Source organism: Penicillium waksmanii (genome assembly GCF_028829765.1).
Source record: "Penicillium waksmanii strain IBT 27052 chromosome Unknown utg000007l:1.0-4314555.0:1.0-4317578.0, whole genome shotgun sequence".
NCBI classification, from domain to species: Eukaryota; Fungi; Ascomycota; class Eurotiomycetes; order Eurotiales; family Aspergillaceae; genus Penicillium; species Penicillium waksmanii.
This window is the reverse complement of record NW_026643253.1, coordinates 938,052-952,269: the sequence shown is the minus strand read 5'-3', so window position 1 is coordinate 952,269 and position 14,218 is coordinate 938,052. Positions and strand designations below refer to the sequence as shown.

The following is a 14,218-nucleotide window of genomic DNA, read 5'->3' as shown; positions in this document are numbered from 1 at the left end:
TGATATTCGTATACATAGTGCTACTTGACCAACACATACGGTAGACACCACCAGCTATAATACCCCAAAGATACCTTAAGACATACAAGATAAAAAAGATCATATTTCCCGAACAATGGATATCGATGAACAGCCACGAAAGCGCATCTTTATAGCGACAACCGAAGAAAGATAAACGAAGATAAATAACAAAAAATAACCAAGTGTTCGCTTTATGCCTTGGCAATCTTCTCGGGCACCTGGGGCTTGACGTCGGTCGTCGCCTTAATCAGGTCCGCCACCACCTTGTCACCCTGCTTCTTACCAGAAGCCTCAATTCCCTTCAACTTCTCCTCGGCTTCCTTGTTCGCATCGGCCTCGGCTGTCTTGAATCCGCTCGAGTGCTGTATAGATAGTTAGCATGGATGTAGCGGCGGCGGCGGTGTCCGTGCAGCAACAAGCAGCAACGAAGAGTCTCACCTCAGCCTCGAACTTCTTGTACTCATTTTCCTTCTGGTTGCGGTACTCTTCAATCTCCTTCTGAGCCTCGGACTTGGCGTCTCTTATCCGCTTGGTGCGGTCTGTCACGGATTATGTCATGTCAGATCAGATCTCAATCGCATATCGACGTAGAGGAGGGATGGATAAGGAGGAATGGGGGTGATTCGCAATATCGTACATTCTCGGGCTAATAGGATAGAGCATTAGTAAAGCTAGTTTGGTCTGGTCTGAATAGACATAGAGGAAGATGAGGGGGCGACGAGGGGACACATACCTTGCTGCACAATCTTCTGAGCCTCTCTCTCAGCCTGAAAATAGCGATTAGTACAACGACACCACAGCTAGAATAGCATATCCCCGTCTAGAGTGCCCGCCACATACATCGAGGAGGGTCTGAATGCCCGCGGAGTTCTGAGCCGACTGTTCACACGTTTATCGTTAGCACCGCCACCAAACCAAACGACCTCGCCAGGTCCCCAAAGCCCGTGCAATCTCACCATATTCAATCGGAGGCCCCTGATATCTAGATGGAGAAGGCGAGAGGGCGACAGGGGGGGAATTCAAGATCGAGGAGAAGCGGAGCTTTCGATTTGGAGCTCCAGCTCGATCGGCCACGCATGATTGTCTCCGGGGGCGGTGGGGGGGTTGGTTCTGCCAGTTCATACCGCCCTTCTCCGCGGTCTCGCCCATTTTTGAATGGTTTGACCTGCTTTGATCTGCTTTATCCATATCAATCCGACAAATACCCGGAAGAGACGAGGTTGTTGATCACAATGTCTCGTGCTTCGAAGTTGACTCTCGCTGCTACCGGTCTGGGCACGGCTGGTATTGTCTACTTTGTGCACTGGGCCCAGGAAAATGATCGTGCGGTATGTTAACTGATGGGCGGTGGAAGTTTCTTTGCGCCATTGGGGGAAAGAAAGAGAGAAGATCATGGGCTAATTGAAGTTATCTGCTTTAGGCTATGCACCGTGGTGTCGAGCGAGATATGGAAAAGCAGCGCATTCGCCAGGAACGCCAGGCCGAGTTTGAATTGCAGAAGGCTCTCGAGAAGGAGTATCTCAAGCTTCAAACAGTACACAGTACAACCGATGATTCGAAAGTGGGAACCAATCCAAGTACGAATACAGGGACGTGATTTGGATTATTGAATATGCTATATGCTCGTTTTGTCATTCAGCAACTGGATCTTTTGGAATGCATATCTGGTATGTCTGGTTCTGGGTGCTACTTGTTGTTTCTCGGAGGCATGGAACTACTGGCTAAATGTTGACTTTAGGAGTTGGAATTCTCGACACATCACATATCTTGTATAACGTTGGTGCCGTGTACGATTACTTTGTATTATATTTCACCACGAACTCATCTCTTTTACATCGATTTACGATACATATTCACCGCTATATTTGCCACTCACATTATTTTTTTGCAAGGGCCACGATCTGGCAAAACGATTATGGATAATCTCAAACTATCATACATGATTGTGCAACAGACTTTGGCAATATTAATCATAGATGGACAGGCTAATACCTTGATACTGCTTCCTTCTCAGCTGGTGCTGCCTCGTCCACTTCCGTGGATTGCCTCTCAGGCTCTCCGTCGTTCGCATGCTCAGACAGCACATGCTTGGGAATCACGACATCATCCTCGCCGTTGAAATATTCCGTATCTTTGATATGGAATGTGGCAATATAGGTGAATATGAGGACACCAGTCGTATAGAATGTGAAAATAACAGCGGCTTCCTTCATAAATGGGACTTTAAGAGAATCCACACCGAAACAAATGGCCTCACCAGCACCAAGGAACCCACGGAAAACACCCTATATATCAAGAGCCATTAGTCAGTAACTCTTCGGTTGGAAACAGGGAAAGAGTTGGAAAAACCCACAGCATAATTGGCCGATTTCTTGGGAGAGTTTGTCAGAGCGCCTAAGAAATAGAGCACTATGTATTGCCACAAAGACCCAGTGACCCAATTTAGAACAAAAAGTACCAGAATTGGCCAGAAATTAGGCTCAGTCCAGTCCAAGCCCTGGGCAGGGGGATTATGGCGGTCGTAATTTCTGACCCGAATGATCTCCCAAATCCACGCGCCGATGAGAGGAATTCCAACCATGGCTAGTCCTAGAAAAGCTCTGTTTCGCCGTTTCCACTTTTTGTTGTCCAGGACGTATTGTAGGAGAATGCCGCAAGGAATTTGTATAACGACTGCTAAGAAAGACAGTAAACACCTGGTGCGTAGGTTGTTGTGGTAAGCGTTGACCGAGCCGCCATAAACCAGGAAGGTTTCAGCAGGGAGGAAAGCAGGGACCTTTCAAGCGATTAGCATGATGTATGAAAACAAATGACTTCAATTCAATCTTTACCATAATAAGAAGCTTCCAGTCACGAAATATCTCCAAATTTGCTTTGAGCTCTTCCTTGAATCCCCGCGACTTGACCGGAGCAATCTGCGTTCCATCGTCTCGGATAACGCGAGATGGAGGCATCAACAGGAAAGCAGCACATGCCCCAACACCCATCATAACCATGAAGACGATATAGACAGCCGGTGGGACACCGGTAGTCTCACTCTGTGAAAAAAAAAAAAAAAGGTCAGACACATTGCGCAATTCCGAGAGAAATTATTGGAGTAGAACATACCGAGTCCTTGTTAATGATCAATGGAATGATACCACCAATCACCGACCCAACAGCCTGAAGATTAACAGACATAGTGATATACGCTCCTCGATCTTGCTCTTCAGAATAAGACATCGCAATAGATCCCATCGTAACGAAGATAAGACCAGCTGAGATACCAACAGCCGCGCCGGCGAAGATTGGAAATCCACTCTTGCCTGTATTATCAAAGTACATCAAGCTACCGACGTAGATGATATAACCAATTACCCCAATACAAGCCGTGATAGCAGGGCCAATCGTGTTGAGAATTGTTCCGCCGAAGGAAGCGGAAAAGAACCACACAGTGCAAAGTGTCGCATTGACTACTTGCACTGTTGAAGCGGAATTCGGTTTGCCGCCGCCTGCTCCTAGAAGATTCAGGGAGACGTAGAGACCGGCTGTGAGTCCGACGAGAACGCCGATAAGAACACTAATACGTTACTTGTTAGTAGTTGAATGTGCCGCATTCGACATCGCGGAGACGATGGGGGTTGGTTTGCGTGGTGTCAGTGGGTGTGCCTACTTTTGCCAATAGGGTGAATTGAGCCTTAGTTCGGGTAGCAAGGGGAGCTTGATTTTTTTTTCATAGTACCGAACCATTTTGCACCCTGTAGTCACGGTGTTAATTTCGAAGGTTTATGGCGTGAACTTGAATGACTCTCATGAATTCACGCGGGTGTTCGTGTGAGATATATACTACTAGTAATCGACTCGGATGATTCGGAGTTGGAAGCTAGGTATCGACTGCTGGTTGATTCCACGCCTCAATTCTCCCTGAAAGTTAATCCCTTTTTCTCTATCACAGAGGCCAGCTCCTTTGATATGATGTCGATAAGATATCTTGAGCTGTGGGGGAGGCGTATTGAGCAATTTGCGCTTATCTCCGTCGTCCGTGCGCCTTTCTGGTAGATTTTGCTGGCTGCGCTCATCTCCGTTGCCAAGCCATGCGGGGAGATATGCTGGTGAATCGCAACATTTCCCACTCAGCAATAGAAGTTATCTCGGATTTCTACACGTGGAAGTAGTAGTGCATGACCCGAGCTTCTATATTCCATTCACGATGTTTCCTCCAAAGACGATGTCACGAGAGAGGCGTGTAGTACCACAACGGATCTTGGTAAATTCTTACAGTTAACTAAGTTTTCAAGTTTGATTCGACTGATTATGCGTCTTTTATTGAACCGTAGAATCAAAAATGTCCATTTTGAATATTTGGTTTCTATTGTGATTGTGCACTTTGCATCTGGAGGATTGGAGGAATCTAGATCACTAAACAGGAGGCGCAACATTTTCGGACGATGCTGGAGGGCTTTAAGCTAGAACAGCTACTATGAATGTTACAGATTCTGACCTTTTTTTAAATATATTGATGAGCTGTATGATGAAGAATCATTTCTGAGTTTGATAAATGGTCATTCAGGGTGTAGGCATTCGAAAGAATGAAATCTAAATTCAACCGGGCTTTGCTCCTATGCACCCCCTTCAACAGTTGCCCCTGGGATCTTGCCCGCTTTGAATTCGTCCACAATTTGTTCCATAGTAACCCATTCCACGCCCTCATGCGAATTGATATGGTCAATAATATTCTCATGCATGAGAATCACCTGTGGCTTCCCGCTCACTTGGGGATGGATGGTCATCGGAAAAATGAAAGTGTCATATTCCCGGTAGAAATAGTCAAACTGTTTCTTCCACAGCTTCTCAATGACATCTGGATCAACATAGCCGTGAGAGTTAGCTGCTTTGCTGACAACGAAGGGAGGCCAGTCGTCAAGGTGCCAATTAGCTGGAATCTCGACCACTTTGCTCGGCGTGATCTTAGTCATGGGCTGCATCCAGGTTGACGCTTCCTTCTTGGAGTCGGTTTCTTGCCATTCTTCTTCGCCATTAGGGACATAGTATGGCTGGCAATCATGATGCATGAAAGAATGGTCGTACTCCTGAGATGGTGGTCCGTGATCAGTATTTCTGTTAAAAGCTTAGGTCTTGGGCTCTTGGTGTCTTGACTCACAATACCGAATTCCTCCAGTACTCGGATTGATTGTTTAGATGTGTTCCATGCGGGAGCGGTCCATCCACGCGGCCCTTTTCCAAGGAAATTTGTGAGTACATCGATGGACTTCGTCATGATATCACGTTGCTGCTGCTCATTCATAGTGGCAACGAATTCATGGGAATAGCCATGAAGACCACTAGAGAATGGTTAGGTTTTGGTATACTCATAGATAGAATAGAGCGATGATTATAACCCACATCTCATGTCCAGTATCGCGGACCTTTTTCAGCTGACTCGTGAAGGATTCCACAGAGTGGCCCGGAACGAACCATGTTCCTTTAATTCCGTACTTATTGAACAGCTTCAGGATACGATCGATCCCAACGGTGGCTCCGAAAACACCACGAGAGACATCGGTAGGACCAGCAGGCTCTCCTGAACAAGTATTGATCCTATATAACCTGATGAGTTTCTGTCCTTTCTCATACTATGTTCCCATAGTGCTCTGCTCTCACGTACCACCCACTGACAGCATCGACATCGACACCATAGGTAACCAGAACTCTTTTGACCATTTTGAAGAGGTATTTGAGTCTTCACTTTATTTGTAATTCAAGATTTTCTCCCAAGTATGATAAGTATATGAGGGAGATAGGGGCGGTGCTTAAATTTAAATAACGATTTAGGTTTCCGTTATGTGTACCGAGTTAATATAACCAAGATAGCTCATTATGCTGCCCAATGAAGACGAGATGCTCCGTATCGTAGGTCGGCTATATCCATTCCGTCAAAAGGGAAAGGCGGGGTGTCTTGACAAATCACAGAGGCTCGGGCTGTCCGAATCTCATGACTTGTTGGGACCATGCGCTTAAGTCCGTCGCCCAAGTCCGTCGCTCAAACCCGCCGGTCTGCTCGCCATGTATCAGGATCAGATCAGCACCATTTTGCCTTATGGCGACTGCGTCCAATGAGAGCGCAAATTTTATGTAGAGATATCATGCTAATTTAGAATATAAATGTAAGACGTTAGATCAGATAATCCACAAAGCCCAGACTTGTCCGACTATCGAAGTTTGCTAGCAAAACAGAGAAAGAATTGTGTTCAGGATGAAACAAATTGTGTGCTCAGGGACCCCTTACGAGGTTTGTTTCGGACGATATTTTCCGAGGAAGGAAATCCGTGTAGCTTACATGTTTAGATTGGCTATGTTCATGGCCAAGGCTCGAAGGAAGAAATTCAACGGAGCCTTGATCTATATGCTGCTCTGTTCTGGAATAAAAGTGGATTTCGCTGGCCTCAGGTTCAAGAATTGGCTAGAGGCTTTGAGACCATAATTCTTACAGAATGGCCTCGTTATTACCAAGAGCTAAAAGGTGAGTCTTACGCACGAGCTGTATGATTAGAGTCACCAGCTTAAAGCCCTCCTAGGTGTCGCAAACGGAGCGGAACAGGATATTATTGATATTATCGCATTAAATGTACGAACCGAAATTGTATTCGGACACTTTAGTGATGGTTGTACAAGTGCATACTGGAAGCAAGGGAATGAGGCTTACATAGGCCAAAATTGGGATGTAAGTAAATCCATCCGCAGCGGAGATGTGAAGTCGGTTCTCTAATAGTTGTCACAGTGGGTGGAAGCCCAGCTACCTAATTTAATACAACTCACAATTTTCCAAGAGGGACTGCCCGCGATCATAATGGTCACAGAAGCCGGAATTATTGGTAAGATAGGCCTCAACTCGGAAGGAGTGGGGGTTTGCTTCAACGCGATACGTGCAAATGGCGTCGATAAAAACCGTCTCCCAGTCCACCTTGGGTTAAGAATGGCACTGGAAAGCAAAACTGCCAAGTTGGCAGCGGAAATATTGGAGAGTGTTGGCATGGCCAGCTCAGCATATATCGTGGTTGGCGATGCGACAACTGCAATTGGACTTGAATTTACGTCTACGACTTTTCTCAGGGTACCAGTGAATGAGGATGGCTTCTTGGTTCATACAAACCATATGCTACTTCAACATGAGAAAATCTACGAGCCAAAGTGGCTAGAAGATTCTTATACACGGTTGCAGACCATGGGGCGAAAAATCCTTCAAACAAAGGAGCTGTCTCGAGAGAATTTTAGCGGTCTCTTCGAAGATGAATACGACTTTCCGCATTCCATCAGTCGAGCACAGGAGGGAGCTAGCGATTTTGCAACGCTTTTCAATATTGTTATTGACTTCAAGGAGGGGCTGGCAGTGGTTAGAGAAGGAAGACCAACTAGCGATAAAACTAGCCGGACAATGTGTTTGAGATTTGAAACCTCTAGATAGATGGGAATAATCATACGGCTCAGATAACTTCCGCCAGGAGAGGTAGAGTCATTATAACATAGCTGAAATTCCCATAATATGTGTTGTAATTTGATACCATTGTTCAAAATCATGATGTTCAAAAGGGTTTACTGGGACGTGAACTACATTGGGTCTGTTAAGGATGAGATTTCATCTGTGTTCAAATAATGAATAATCGCTATCAGAATATGGCCAAACTCCCGAATTAGTGATCTGTGTGAGCAAAATAAAAGAACCTTAATTGCAGTAAAGGGGTCTGCATATCATGGGATTCATGCGCTTCGGAGATAGGCGCAGGCTTTTGTCCACGTCTCCACCTCCCCCACACCTGGATTTCCGATAACGGTTGGTGCCCCCGCACGGATTTGCTGCGACCTGGATAGGATAGGAATGACCTGTTCCGGACTATATCTTGGCCTTTTATACGTATCGAGTAGTAGAAGAGGGGCGACGTACTTAAAGTACACCTGGAGACCGAAATTTAGCAGTCCAAGAGAATCTGACCGAGATCAGCACTATATACCAGAAAGGTTCGGATTTCGCGGAAATGGCGGCCAATTCCAGCGCACTTGAAACTGTTGATGCGGACTATAAGTCGAGAAGTATACTCGACTTGATGGGGTTGAAGGGGAAGGTGACGGTTGTGACAGGTATTTAGAACGGACATGATACTTTGATGCTTGGCTAATATTTACAGGGGCTGCTCGTGGAATCGGCCTAGCTTTGGCTAGAGGAGCGGCTGAATTGGGTAGTGATGTTGCCATACTGGATACTCTCCCTGAACCTAGCGAGGACACGAAAAGCTGGGAGCAACTCGGCGTTCGGATAGAATATTATAGGTGAGGATCATTTCCAGAAAGGACTGCTGGTGGAATAACTTCTGAACTGATATGATATAGGACCGATGTGACCCAGCTCGACCAGCTGACTGAGGTTTTTAGTAATATTATAGCCGACTTTGGACATATTGATAATTGGTATGAAGCAGATTCACAGAGTAAAATTACTCACAACTGATATTTTCCATCTAGCATCACCGCAGCAGGGGTAGTTCTGGACAAACCATTCCACGACCACGAATGGAATGAAAGCGCGAAGGTATTGAATGTCAATGTAAGTGCACCAGATATTAATATAACACTAGATATTGATATCTATCAGGTCATGGGAACGTTTTTCTGCGCCCAACTAGCCTCAAAAGCCATGAAAGAACAGAATAAAGGAGGCAGTATCGTCATGATTGCTTCAAACGCGGCAAATGTCGCGATCCCATCCCGGAATATGTCAATCTACACAGCCTCAAAAGGGGCGATTCAATCTTTGACTAGGGCCTTGGCTGTGGAACTGGCGGAATATGGAATAAGAGTCAATTCCGTTTCGCCTGGCTTCATTGCAACAGAGATGATCATGAAGGCATGCCGGAAGGATGCAGAACTTTGGAATGTTTTCAATTCCAAGCCGCCGCTTGGACGAGTCGGTACGCGGGGGGGATTTGAAAGGAATTGTTGGGTATTTATTGAGCGATGCGGCGGCTTATACTACGGGGACCGATGTTGTGGTGGATGGTGGACTGGCTTGTGGTCACAATTGATTTCAAAAGGGATACTATCAGGTTTTAAATCAAGATTTCATAGAGTTGTTTCTTCTGGGAGGGCAACAAAGAAAGCATAAAGTGGTCGCACCCCTATTTCCTCCTACTGTATCAGGTCCTAGACGCAGCGTCTTGTAGCGACATTCTCAATGCATTGGCGCTTGGCCATCTCCGCGAGCACTGCTCTAGGAACAATAAACAATTTCCGTATGCCTGGTAGCTTTTATGTAGGTTATGGGTTTGAATTGCGCCCGGGTGCAGTTGATACGTTGATATCTTGGAGACAATAACTAAGCCTGCTCGGTATGCCCATGAAGGACTCAGCGCGGTTCGGATATAGAACTTCTGGGAATATATCTCAAGTAGACACATTGCGCTCTCCTCGTCATCCGATCGGATCAATAAGCGTGTCTCGTAGACGGTTGCAATAATATTAGGTATTGATCGGATCGGCATTTGCTCAATAGTAGAGACATAACCGTCAAGCTCCTGTAGTAGTGACGTGGCATCAACATTACCCCGCTGGGACCGGAAACAAGCTTGAATTCGATAGACCGCACAGAGGACATCTTGAGGTGTGCTAGATTCAGGATCTATCACAGGCTGGGGCAGAAGTCCCGGGCGATCCAAGGCTGTAGCGTACTGATTTTCGAGACAGTAGATCGACTTGTAAATTTGCTCACTTTCGTTTCCCTCGTTTGAATTATAGCCAGGTTTATCAACAGCTCCCAAGTCAATCGCTAATCTAGCAGCCAATCCGACGAGTTGTCCAATATTTCCCGCTTGCGGGGAAAGCAAACTATGTAACGCAGCGAGAGTTACTGTTTCAAGGGTGTGCATGCTGATATCTGTCGCGGCTTTGTCGAAGATCATGAGTCCTCTGCGGTGGGACGCATCAGCCAGCTTTTGGTAGTAATCCATTCCCTCGTGGTTTGGTAATTCGTCGAGTACTCGATGACTTGCTATTGAATAAACCATTTCCAGCATGAAACGTTGCATGTGAGTCAAATCTGTTTCATTATTTTCGACCAGCCACTCCGGCGAGAGGAATGGCAATGTCTCATCCAGAAGTGGATAGATACTTTGTATATCTGAGAGATATTTCGCCACTAGATACTCAAAGGTCTCTTGATTGGGTGTCAAGTCCCCCTGAAATTGTACATTGGGCGGCGTAGGCGCTTGCGATGCTGTGGCCTCGGTATTTCTGACGATTGACAAAGCCGGGGCCAAGCACGATAGGGGTCCAATATAGCGGCTAGTGTGTAGCATCATCTCAATCTCCGAATATATCAGGCTGCTAGGCGAAGCCAGAGAATCGTCATTGCTGTCGTTTGGTTTGTTGCATTCCTTTTGTGTATTTTGAAGGCGTTGAATGAGTCTCAAGACATATCTGAACGAGAATATGTAAGCCGTAGATAAGGATTTGAATGCAAAGGATTATACTGACAATCTTGAAATATCCCTTTCCGTGACATGATCAAAGAAGATGCACTCTGCACCCGCCTTGGAGCAGTTGCGACAAGAGGGCAACTGGGTATCACATCTGCGCTTATTTGACCTACACCGACGACAGGCCGGTAAGGAACCAAGGAGCTCATCAATATCGAGCGAAGTTGATATTTCGTGCTCCATCGATCCAGTCCATCGCATCGAAGTGTATGGAAATATCAGCTAGATATACGCTCTCGCATGGATTGATGCCAGGTCGGACTACCCCGAGGTGGACCCCAAAAAGCGGGGGTGATCCCGGTTTCGGCGCCGGGTTGATTGTAATCCAGACATCATCTTGCATTGGCTGGTGTTTCCCGGGCCGCTTATCTGTTTTTCTGGTTGGGAATTTGGAATATTTGATTGGCCTGATAGAGCGGGGAACCAGATTGGGCACAGCAGTGGCCATTCCCACCTTGAGGCAGGTAAAATGGTCAACGATAAGATGTGTGGGGTAATGCGCTCATCTCGGCACCAACAGGAGCGACTATCTTTCACTGCATGTCGCTCATTTAGCGTGCATCGATTTCATGTACATGGCTCCATCAAGAGTACGCAGAAGAGTGATAGCCTGTGCACGATGCCGGGTGCGAAAAATAATGGTGAGTGGCTTTCTGAATGACGCTTTGATATGAGTGTTGAGACTCCAAGCTTAAGCAAAATGATAGTGTGACGCTCGCTCTCCGAGCTGTTCCAAATGTCTCGAGGTTGGTGCTTCTTGTGTTGCGTCTGGAGAATCTAAAGAGCGGACAGTGCCTCGCTCCATTGTTCAATTCCTAGAGAATGAACTTGACAGGAAGCAAGCACTCCCCTCGGGTTCAGAGACCAATGATGATTCAGGCCAAATGCTCGCAGAGCAAGTGCTGGATGATCTCACAACCCCATTCCTCGGGCTTACATCTGCAGTTCCCCTTGTACGGTGTACGGTAGCAGGGACAAAGTTGCCATCTACAACCTTTCTCGGTGCCACCGAGTCCAATGACGCACAAGGACAGACAACCCTATTATCCACGAATCAGCCAACAAGCGGCCTATCCACGATACCAAAGTCCGTCGCAGACTTCCTTTTCGAGAACTATATGACAAGAGTGGTCGCGCAATGTCCGCTATTCTATTCCGCCGACCTAGTGGCTTATTTTGATTCCGTTTTCCGTGACCCCCTTCGGATTCTCGAAACAAATACCTCGGATAATCCACGCGCTACCTTCGTCATCGGTCTTATCATGGCAATCTCCCTTACGACCTCAGCACGAACTCAACAAGTCTGGGCAAATTCGATTGCGACCGGTCTCGTGAAGGAGGCAATGCAGTACATACAGGCTGTTTGTACGAATGATATATACGGATTACAAGCTCTGCTGCTACTGCTTCAATATGCGAATCTTGATCCCACCGCGGCGAATGTTTGGCTCCTATCGGGCTTTACAACACAAGCATGTATCGATTTGGGTTTACATATCGAAACTCCCATGACTCAAAGAATGGATCCCCTAGCAAAGGACATCCGGCGAAGGGTGTTTTGGTGCGCATACGAAATGGAGATAGCAACATCCGCGGCACTTCTGAGACCTTCCACCTTCTTTGGCCTCGCGATAAATGTCCCATTTCCTGCAGAGGTGGACGATGAACTCATATCACAATCCGGTATTGACATGAGCGGCTACCCGACAAAATTTGCATCCCGACGGATCTGGCAGTTTCGTCAAATTGAGGCTGAAATTCTTTTGGTACAATTTCACAACGGGGCACTACCATCCCCGTATCTCACACTTGACGAGTGGATGAACGGGATAAAGCAACGAATCGACAATTGGAAGCAGGAAATTCTTTGGACAGCTTCTCTCAACGCCGATACAACCAAAACGTCCCAATGGGAAGAGATGTGTTTATATGCCGATATTGCCCGAGACGTCATAATCGTGACATTGTTTCGCCCAAGTCCCAGAGTCAACGAACCAAGCTGCGACAATCTCATGAAGGCTTTTCTAGCGTGTATTGGGGTCGCCGATGGTTACTGGAAACAATCAAATCTCAGTTTTGGTAACAGCAAATTCGTTTTTCACCCTTGCTACCACACATTCTCCGCCGGTATGCTATTCTTGAGAACACTACAACGATGCAAGGATGTTATATCTGCCACGTATAGTTTGAATGAGGTTGAGAATTTTATTTCCTGCTTTTCCCGACTTTTCACGACAATCGCTGAGCGGTGGCCGGCTGCCTCGCGGTGTCTTGAGGAGTTTGAACGATTGATGGTTCCGGTCAAGAGGGAATATGTCGACTATACAGTGCAGAAGGCGAGGAATGCCCCTCAAGGCCCGTCTTATCACCACATCTCAACATTTGGAGACGAGGGAGAAGATTTGACAATGGACTCTTCGGCATGGCAGTTGGACAATACTAACTTCGCGCCTCTTTTGACTGCAGGAATATGGGACCATGAAAGTCCCGAGCTGGCGCTCTCGTTTCCTCTGGATTGGAATGCAGAATTTGATTTCGGAATGAATTGACTTGAATTTTATTTTCAACATTTCAAGATCTTTACAACCAGTTACATAGTAAACAGGCTTCACACACCATAATCCACTTCATCATCGATTCCTGTATCTCCATTCTTTGAACACTCGTTCCAAGATTGCCCTTTGTTTCCCTATCCCCCGTCTGGTCGCTTCCCACACTTGTTGCACCTAGTTGTATTGACCTGAATCACAACAAGCACGACTCTAGCTAGGGACTTTCATTGCTTCTTCAAGTATCTTTGCTGCTCCTTCCCGTAGATCGTCTGCTTTGTTGTGCAGCTTGTCTGCTTCTTCGCGTAAATTGGCCTTGGCCGCCTTTTCGTTGGTATTAACTGCTTGTTCGCGTAGTTGGTTTGCTTCCTCAACGAGCTTGTTTGCTTTCTCAACGAGCTTGTCAGCCTCGTCACGCAACTTGGCCTTGGTTACATCCTTGCGAGACTTGACTGTTTCTTCGCGAGATTGGATTCGCAAGGGCGGGGCTGATAGCAGCGGCTGATTCTTCATGGATTAGTTAATTTATTCCTCACAAATCTGAACTAGAATATTGAATATTACTTCTCGACTGTCTTCACCTGGTTGCAAAGGAGCTTCCGTCGATGTCTGCGGGGGCTGAGTCTGGGCCTGGGCCTGGGCCGGAGCTTGAGCTTGTGAGGTGGCTTGCTCTTGAGCAGGGCTTAGGTCTTGTTCCTCCCGGCGTTGTGCCGTAGTGTTTATGATGATAGTCATATTAACTTTCTGGTCGTTCATGGCACAGTGGTCTGCGGTGTAGGTTTGGCTCACGGTCCGAGGGCAGCCATCGTGTGGCCCAAGTGACTTGTTAAGACAACTCATCGCGCTGCCCTTAAGATAGAGAAGAGAAAATGAATGGTGGTTGATGGATGGAAGTTAAAATAAACTCGATGGTTGGTAAATTTTGGTGGTGGGTGGGAATCAGTGTAAAGTGGATGGATGTTGGATGGGATAAGGAGGTGGTGGGTTGATGGAGGAATGGGATATGCCCAGGTGGGCACATCATTATATAGTGCCTAGTACTCCTTACGGTACGCCGGCTTTAAAAGACCCAGACACAAGACAACTGAACAGAGAGTTGATTAGTCAAATACTCCTTCCAAACAGAAACGCCATCCCGTATTAACA

At 46.6% G+C, this 14,218-nt stretch overlaps 8 protein-coding genes across 8 annotated transcripts; 3 read left to right on the top strand and 5 right to left on the bottom strand.

Annotated features, from left to right (window-relative positions):
- Positions 1-212: 212 nt before the first annotated feature.
- On the bottom strand, positions 213-980 carry N7481_007215 (uncharacterized protein; the record flags this gene model as incomplete). Its single annotated transcript, XM_057266434.1, has 6 exons — positions 213-383; positions 460-560; positions 659-667; positions 755-788; positions 862-900; positions 978-980. 6 exons carry the CDS (start codon positions 978-980, stop codon positions 213-215), a joined length of 357 nt encoding a protein of 118 aa, XP_057120635.1.
- A 273-nt stretch (positions 981-1,253) lies between these two features.
- N7481_007214 (protein PET117) lies at positions 1,254-1,618 on the top strand (the record flags this gene model as incomplete). The annotated part of the gene is made up of 2 exons (XM_057266433.1): positions 1,254-1,349; positions 1,442-1,618. The coding sequence occupies 2 exons, from the start codon at positions 1,254-1,256 to the stop codon at positions 1,616-1,618; spliced, it is 273 nt and encodes a 90-aa protein (XP_057120634.1).
- Positions 1,619-2,006: 388 nt separating this feature from the next.
- Positions 2,007-3,750, bottom strand: N7481_007213 (uncharacterized protein; the record flags this gene model as incomplete). The annotated part of the gene is made up of 5 exons (XM_057266432.1): positions 2,007-2,306; positions 2,480-2,797; positions 2,853-3,059; positions 3,130-3,580; positions 3,743-3,750. 5 exons carry the CDS (start codon positions 3,748-3,750, stop codon positions 2,007-2,009), a joined length of 1,284 nt encoding a protein of 427 aa, XP_057120633.1.
- An 869-nt stretch (positions 3,751-4,619) lies between these two features.
- Positions 4,620-5,721, bottom strand: N7481_007212 (polysaccharide deacetylase family protein; the record flags this gene model as incomplete). The annotated part of the gene is made up of 4 exons (XM_057266431.1): positions 4,620-5,090; positions 5,162-5,342; positions 5,404-5,598; positions 5,666-5,721. 4 exons carry the CDS (start codon positions 5,719-5,721, stop codon positions 4,620-4,622), a joined length of 903 nt encoding a protein of 300 aa, XP_057120632.1.
- A 1,126-nt stretch (positions 5,722-6,847) lies between these two features.
- N7481_007211 (uncharacterized protein) lies at positions 6,848-9,294 on the top strand (the record flags this gene model as incomplete). Its single annotated transcript, XM_057266430.1, has 7 exons — positions 6,848-7,390; positions 8,010-8,133; positions 8,181-8,322; positions 8,383-8,460; positions 8,515-8,596; positions 8,645-8,960; positions 9,197-9,294. The coding sequence occupies 7 exons, from the start codon at positions 6,848-6,850 to the stop codon at positions 9,292-9,294; spliced, it is 1,383 nt and encodes a 460-aa protein (XP_057120631.1).
- N7481_007210 (fungal specific transcription factor domain-containing protein) lies at positions 9,186-10,343 on the bottom strand (the record flags this gene model as incomplete). Its single annotated transcript, XM_057266429.1, has 1 exon — positions 9,186-10,343. The coding sequence occupies one exon, from the start codon at positions 10,341-10,343 to the stop codon at positions 9,186-9,188; it is 1,158 nt and encodes a 385-aa protein (XP_057120630.1).
- Positions 10,344-11,407: 1,064 nt separating this feature from the next.
- N7481_007209 (fungal specific transcription factor domain-containing protein) lies at positions 11,408-13,072 on the top strand (the record flags this gene model as incomplete). The annotated part of the gene is made up of 1 exon (XM_057266428.1): positions 11,408-13,072. One exon carries the CDS (start codon positions 11,408-11,410, stop codon positions 13,070-13,072), a length of 1,665 nt encoding a protein of 554 aa, XP_057120629.1.
- A 213-nt stretch (positions 13,073-13,285) lies between these two features.
- On the bottom strand, positions 13,286-13,828 carry N7481_007208 (uncharacterized protein; the record flags this gene model as incomplete). The annotated part of the gene is made up of 2 exons (XM_057266427.1): positions 13,286-13,579; positions 13,637-13,828. The coding sequence occupies 2 exons, from the start codon at positions 13,826-13,828 to the stop codon at positions 13,286-13,288; spliced, it is 486 nt and encodes a 161-aa protein (XP_057120628.1).
- Positions 13,829-14,218: the final 390 nt, after the last annotated feature.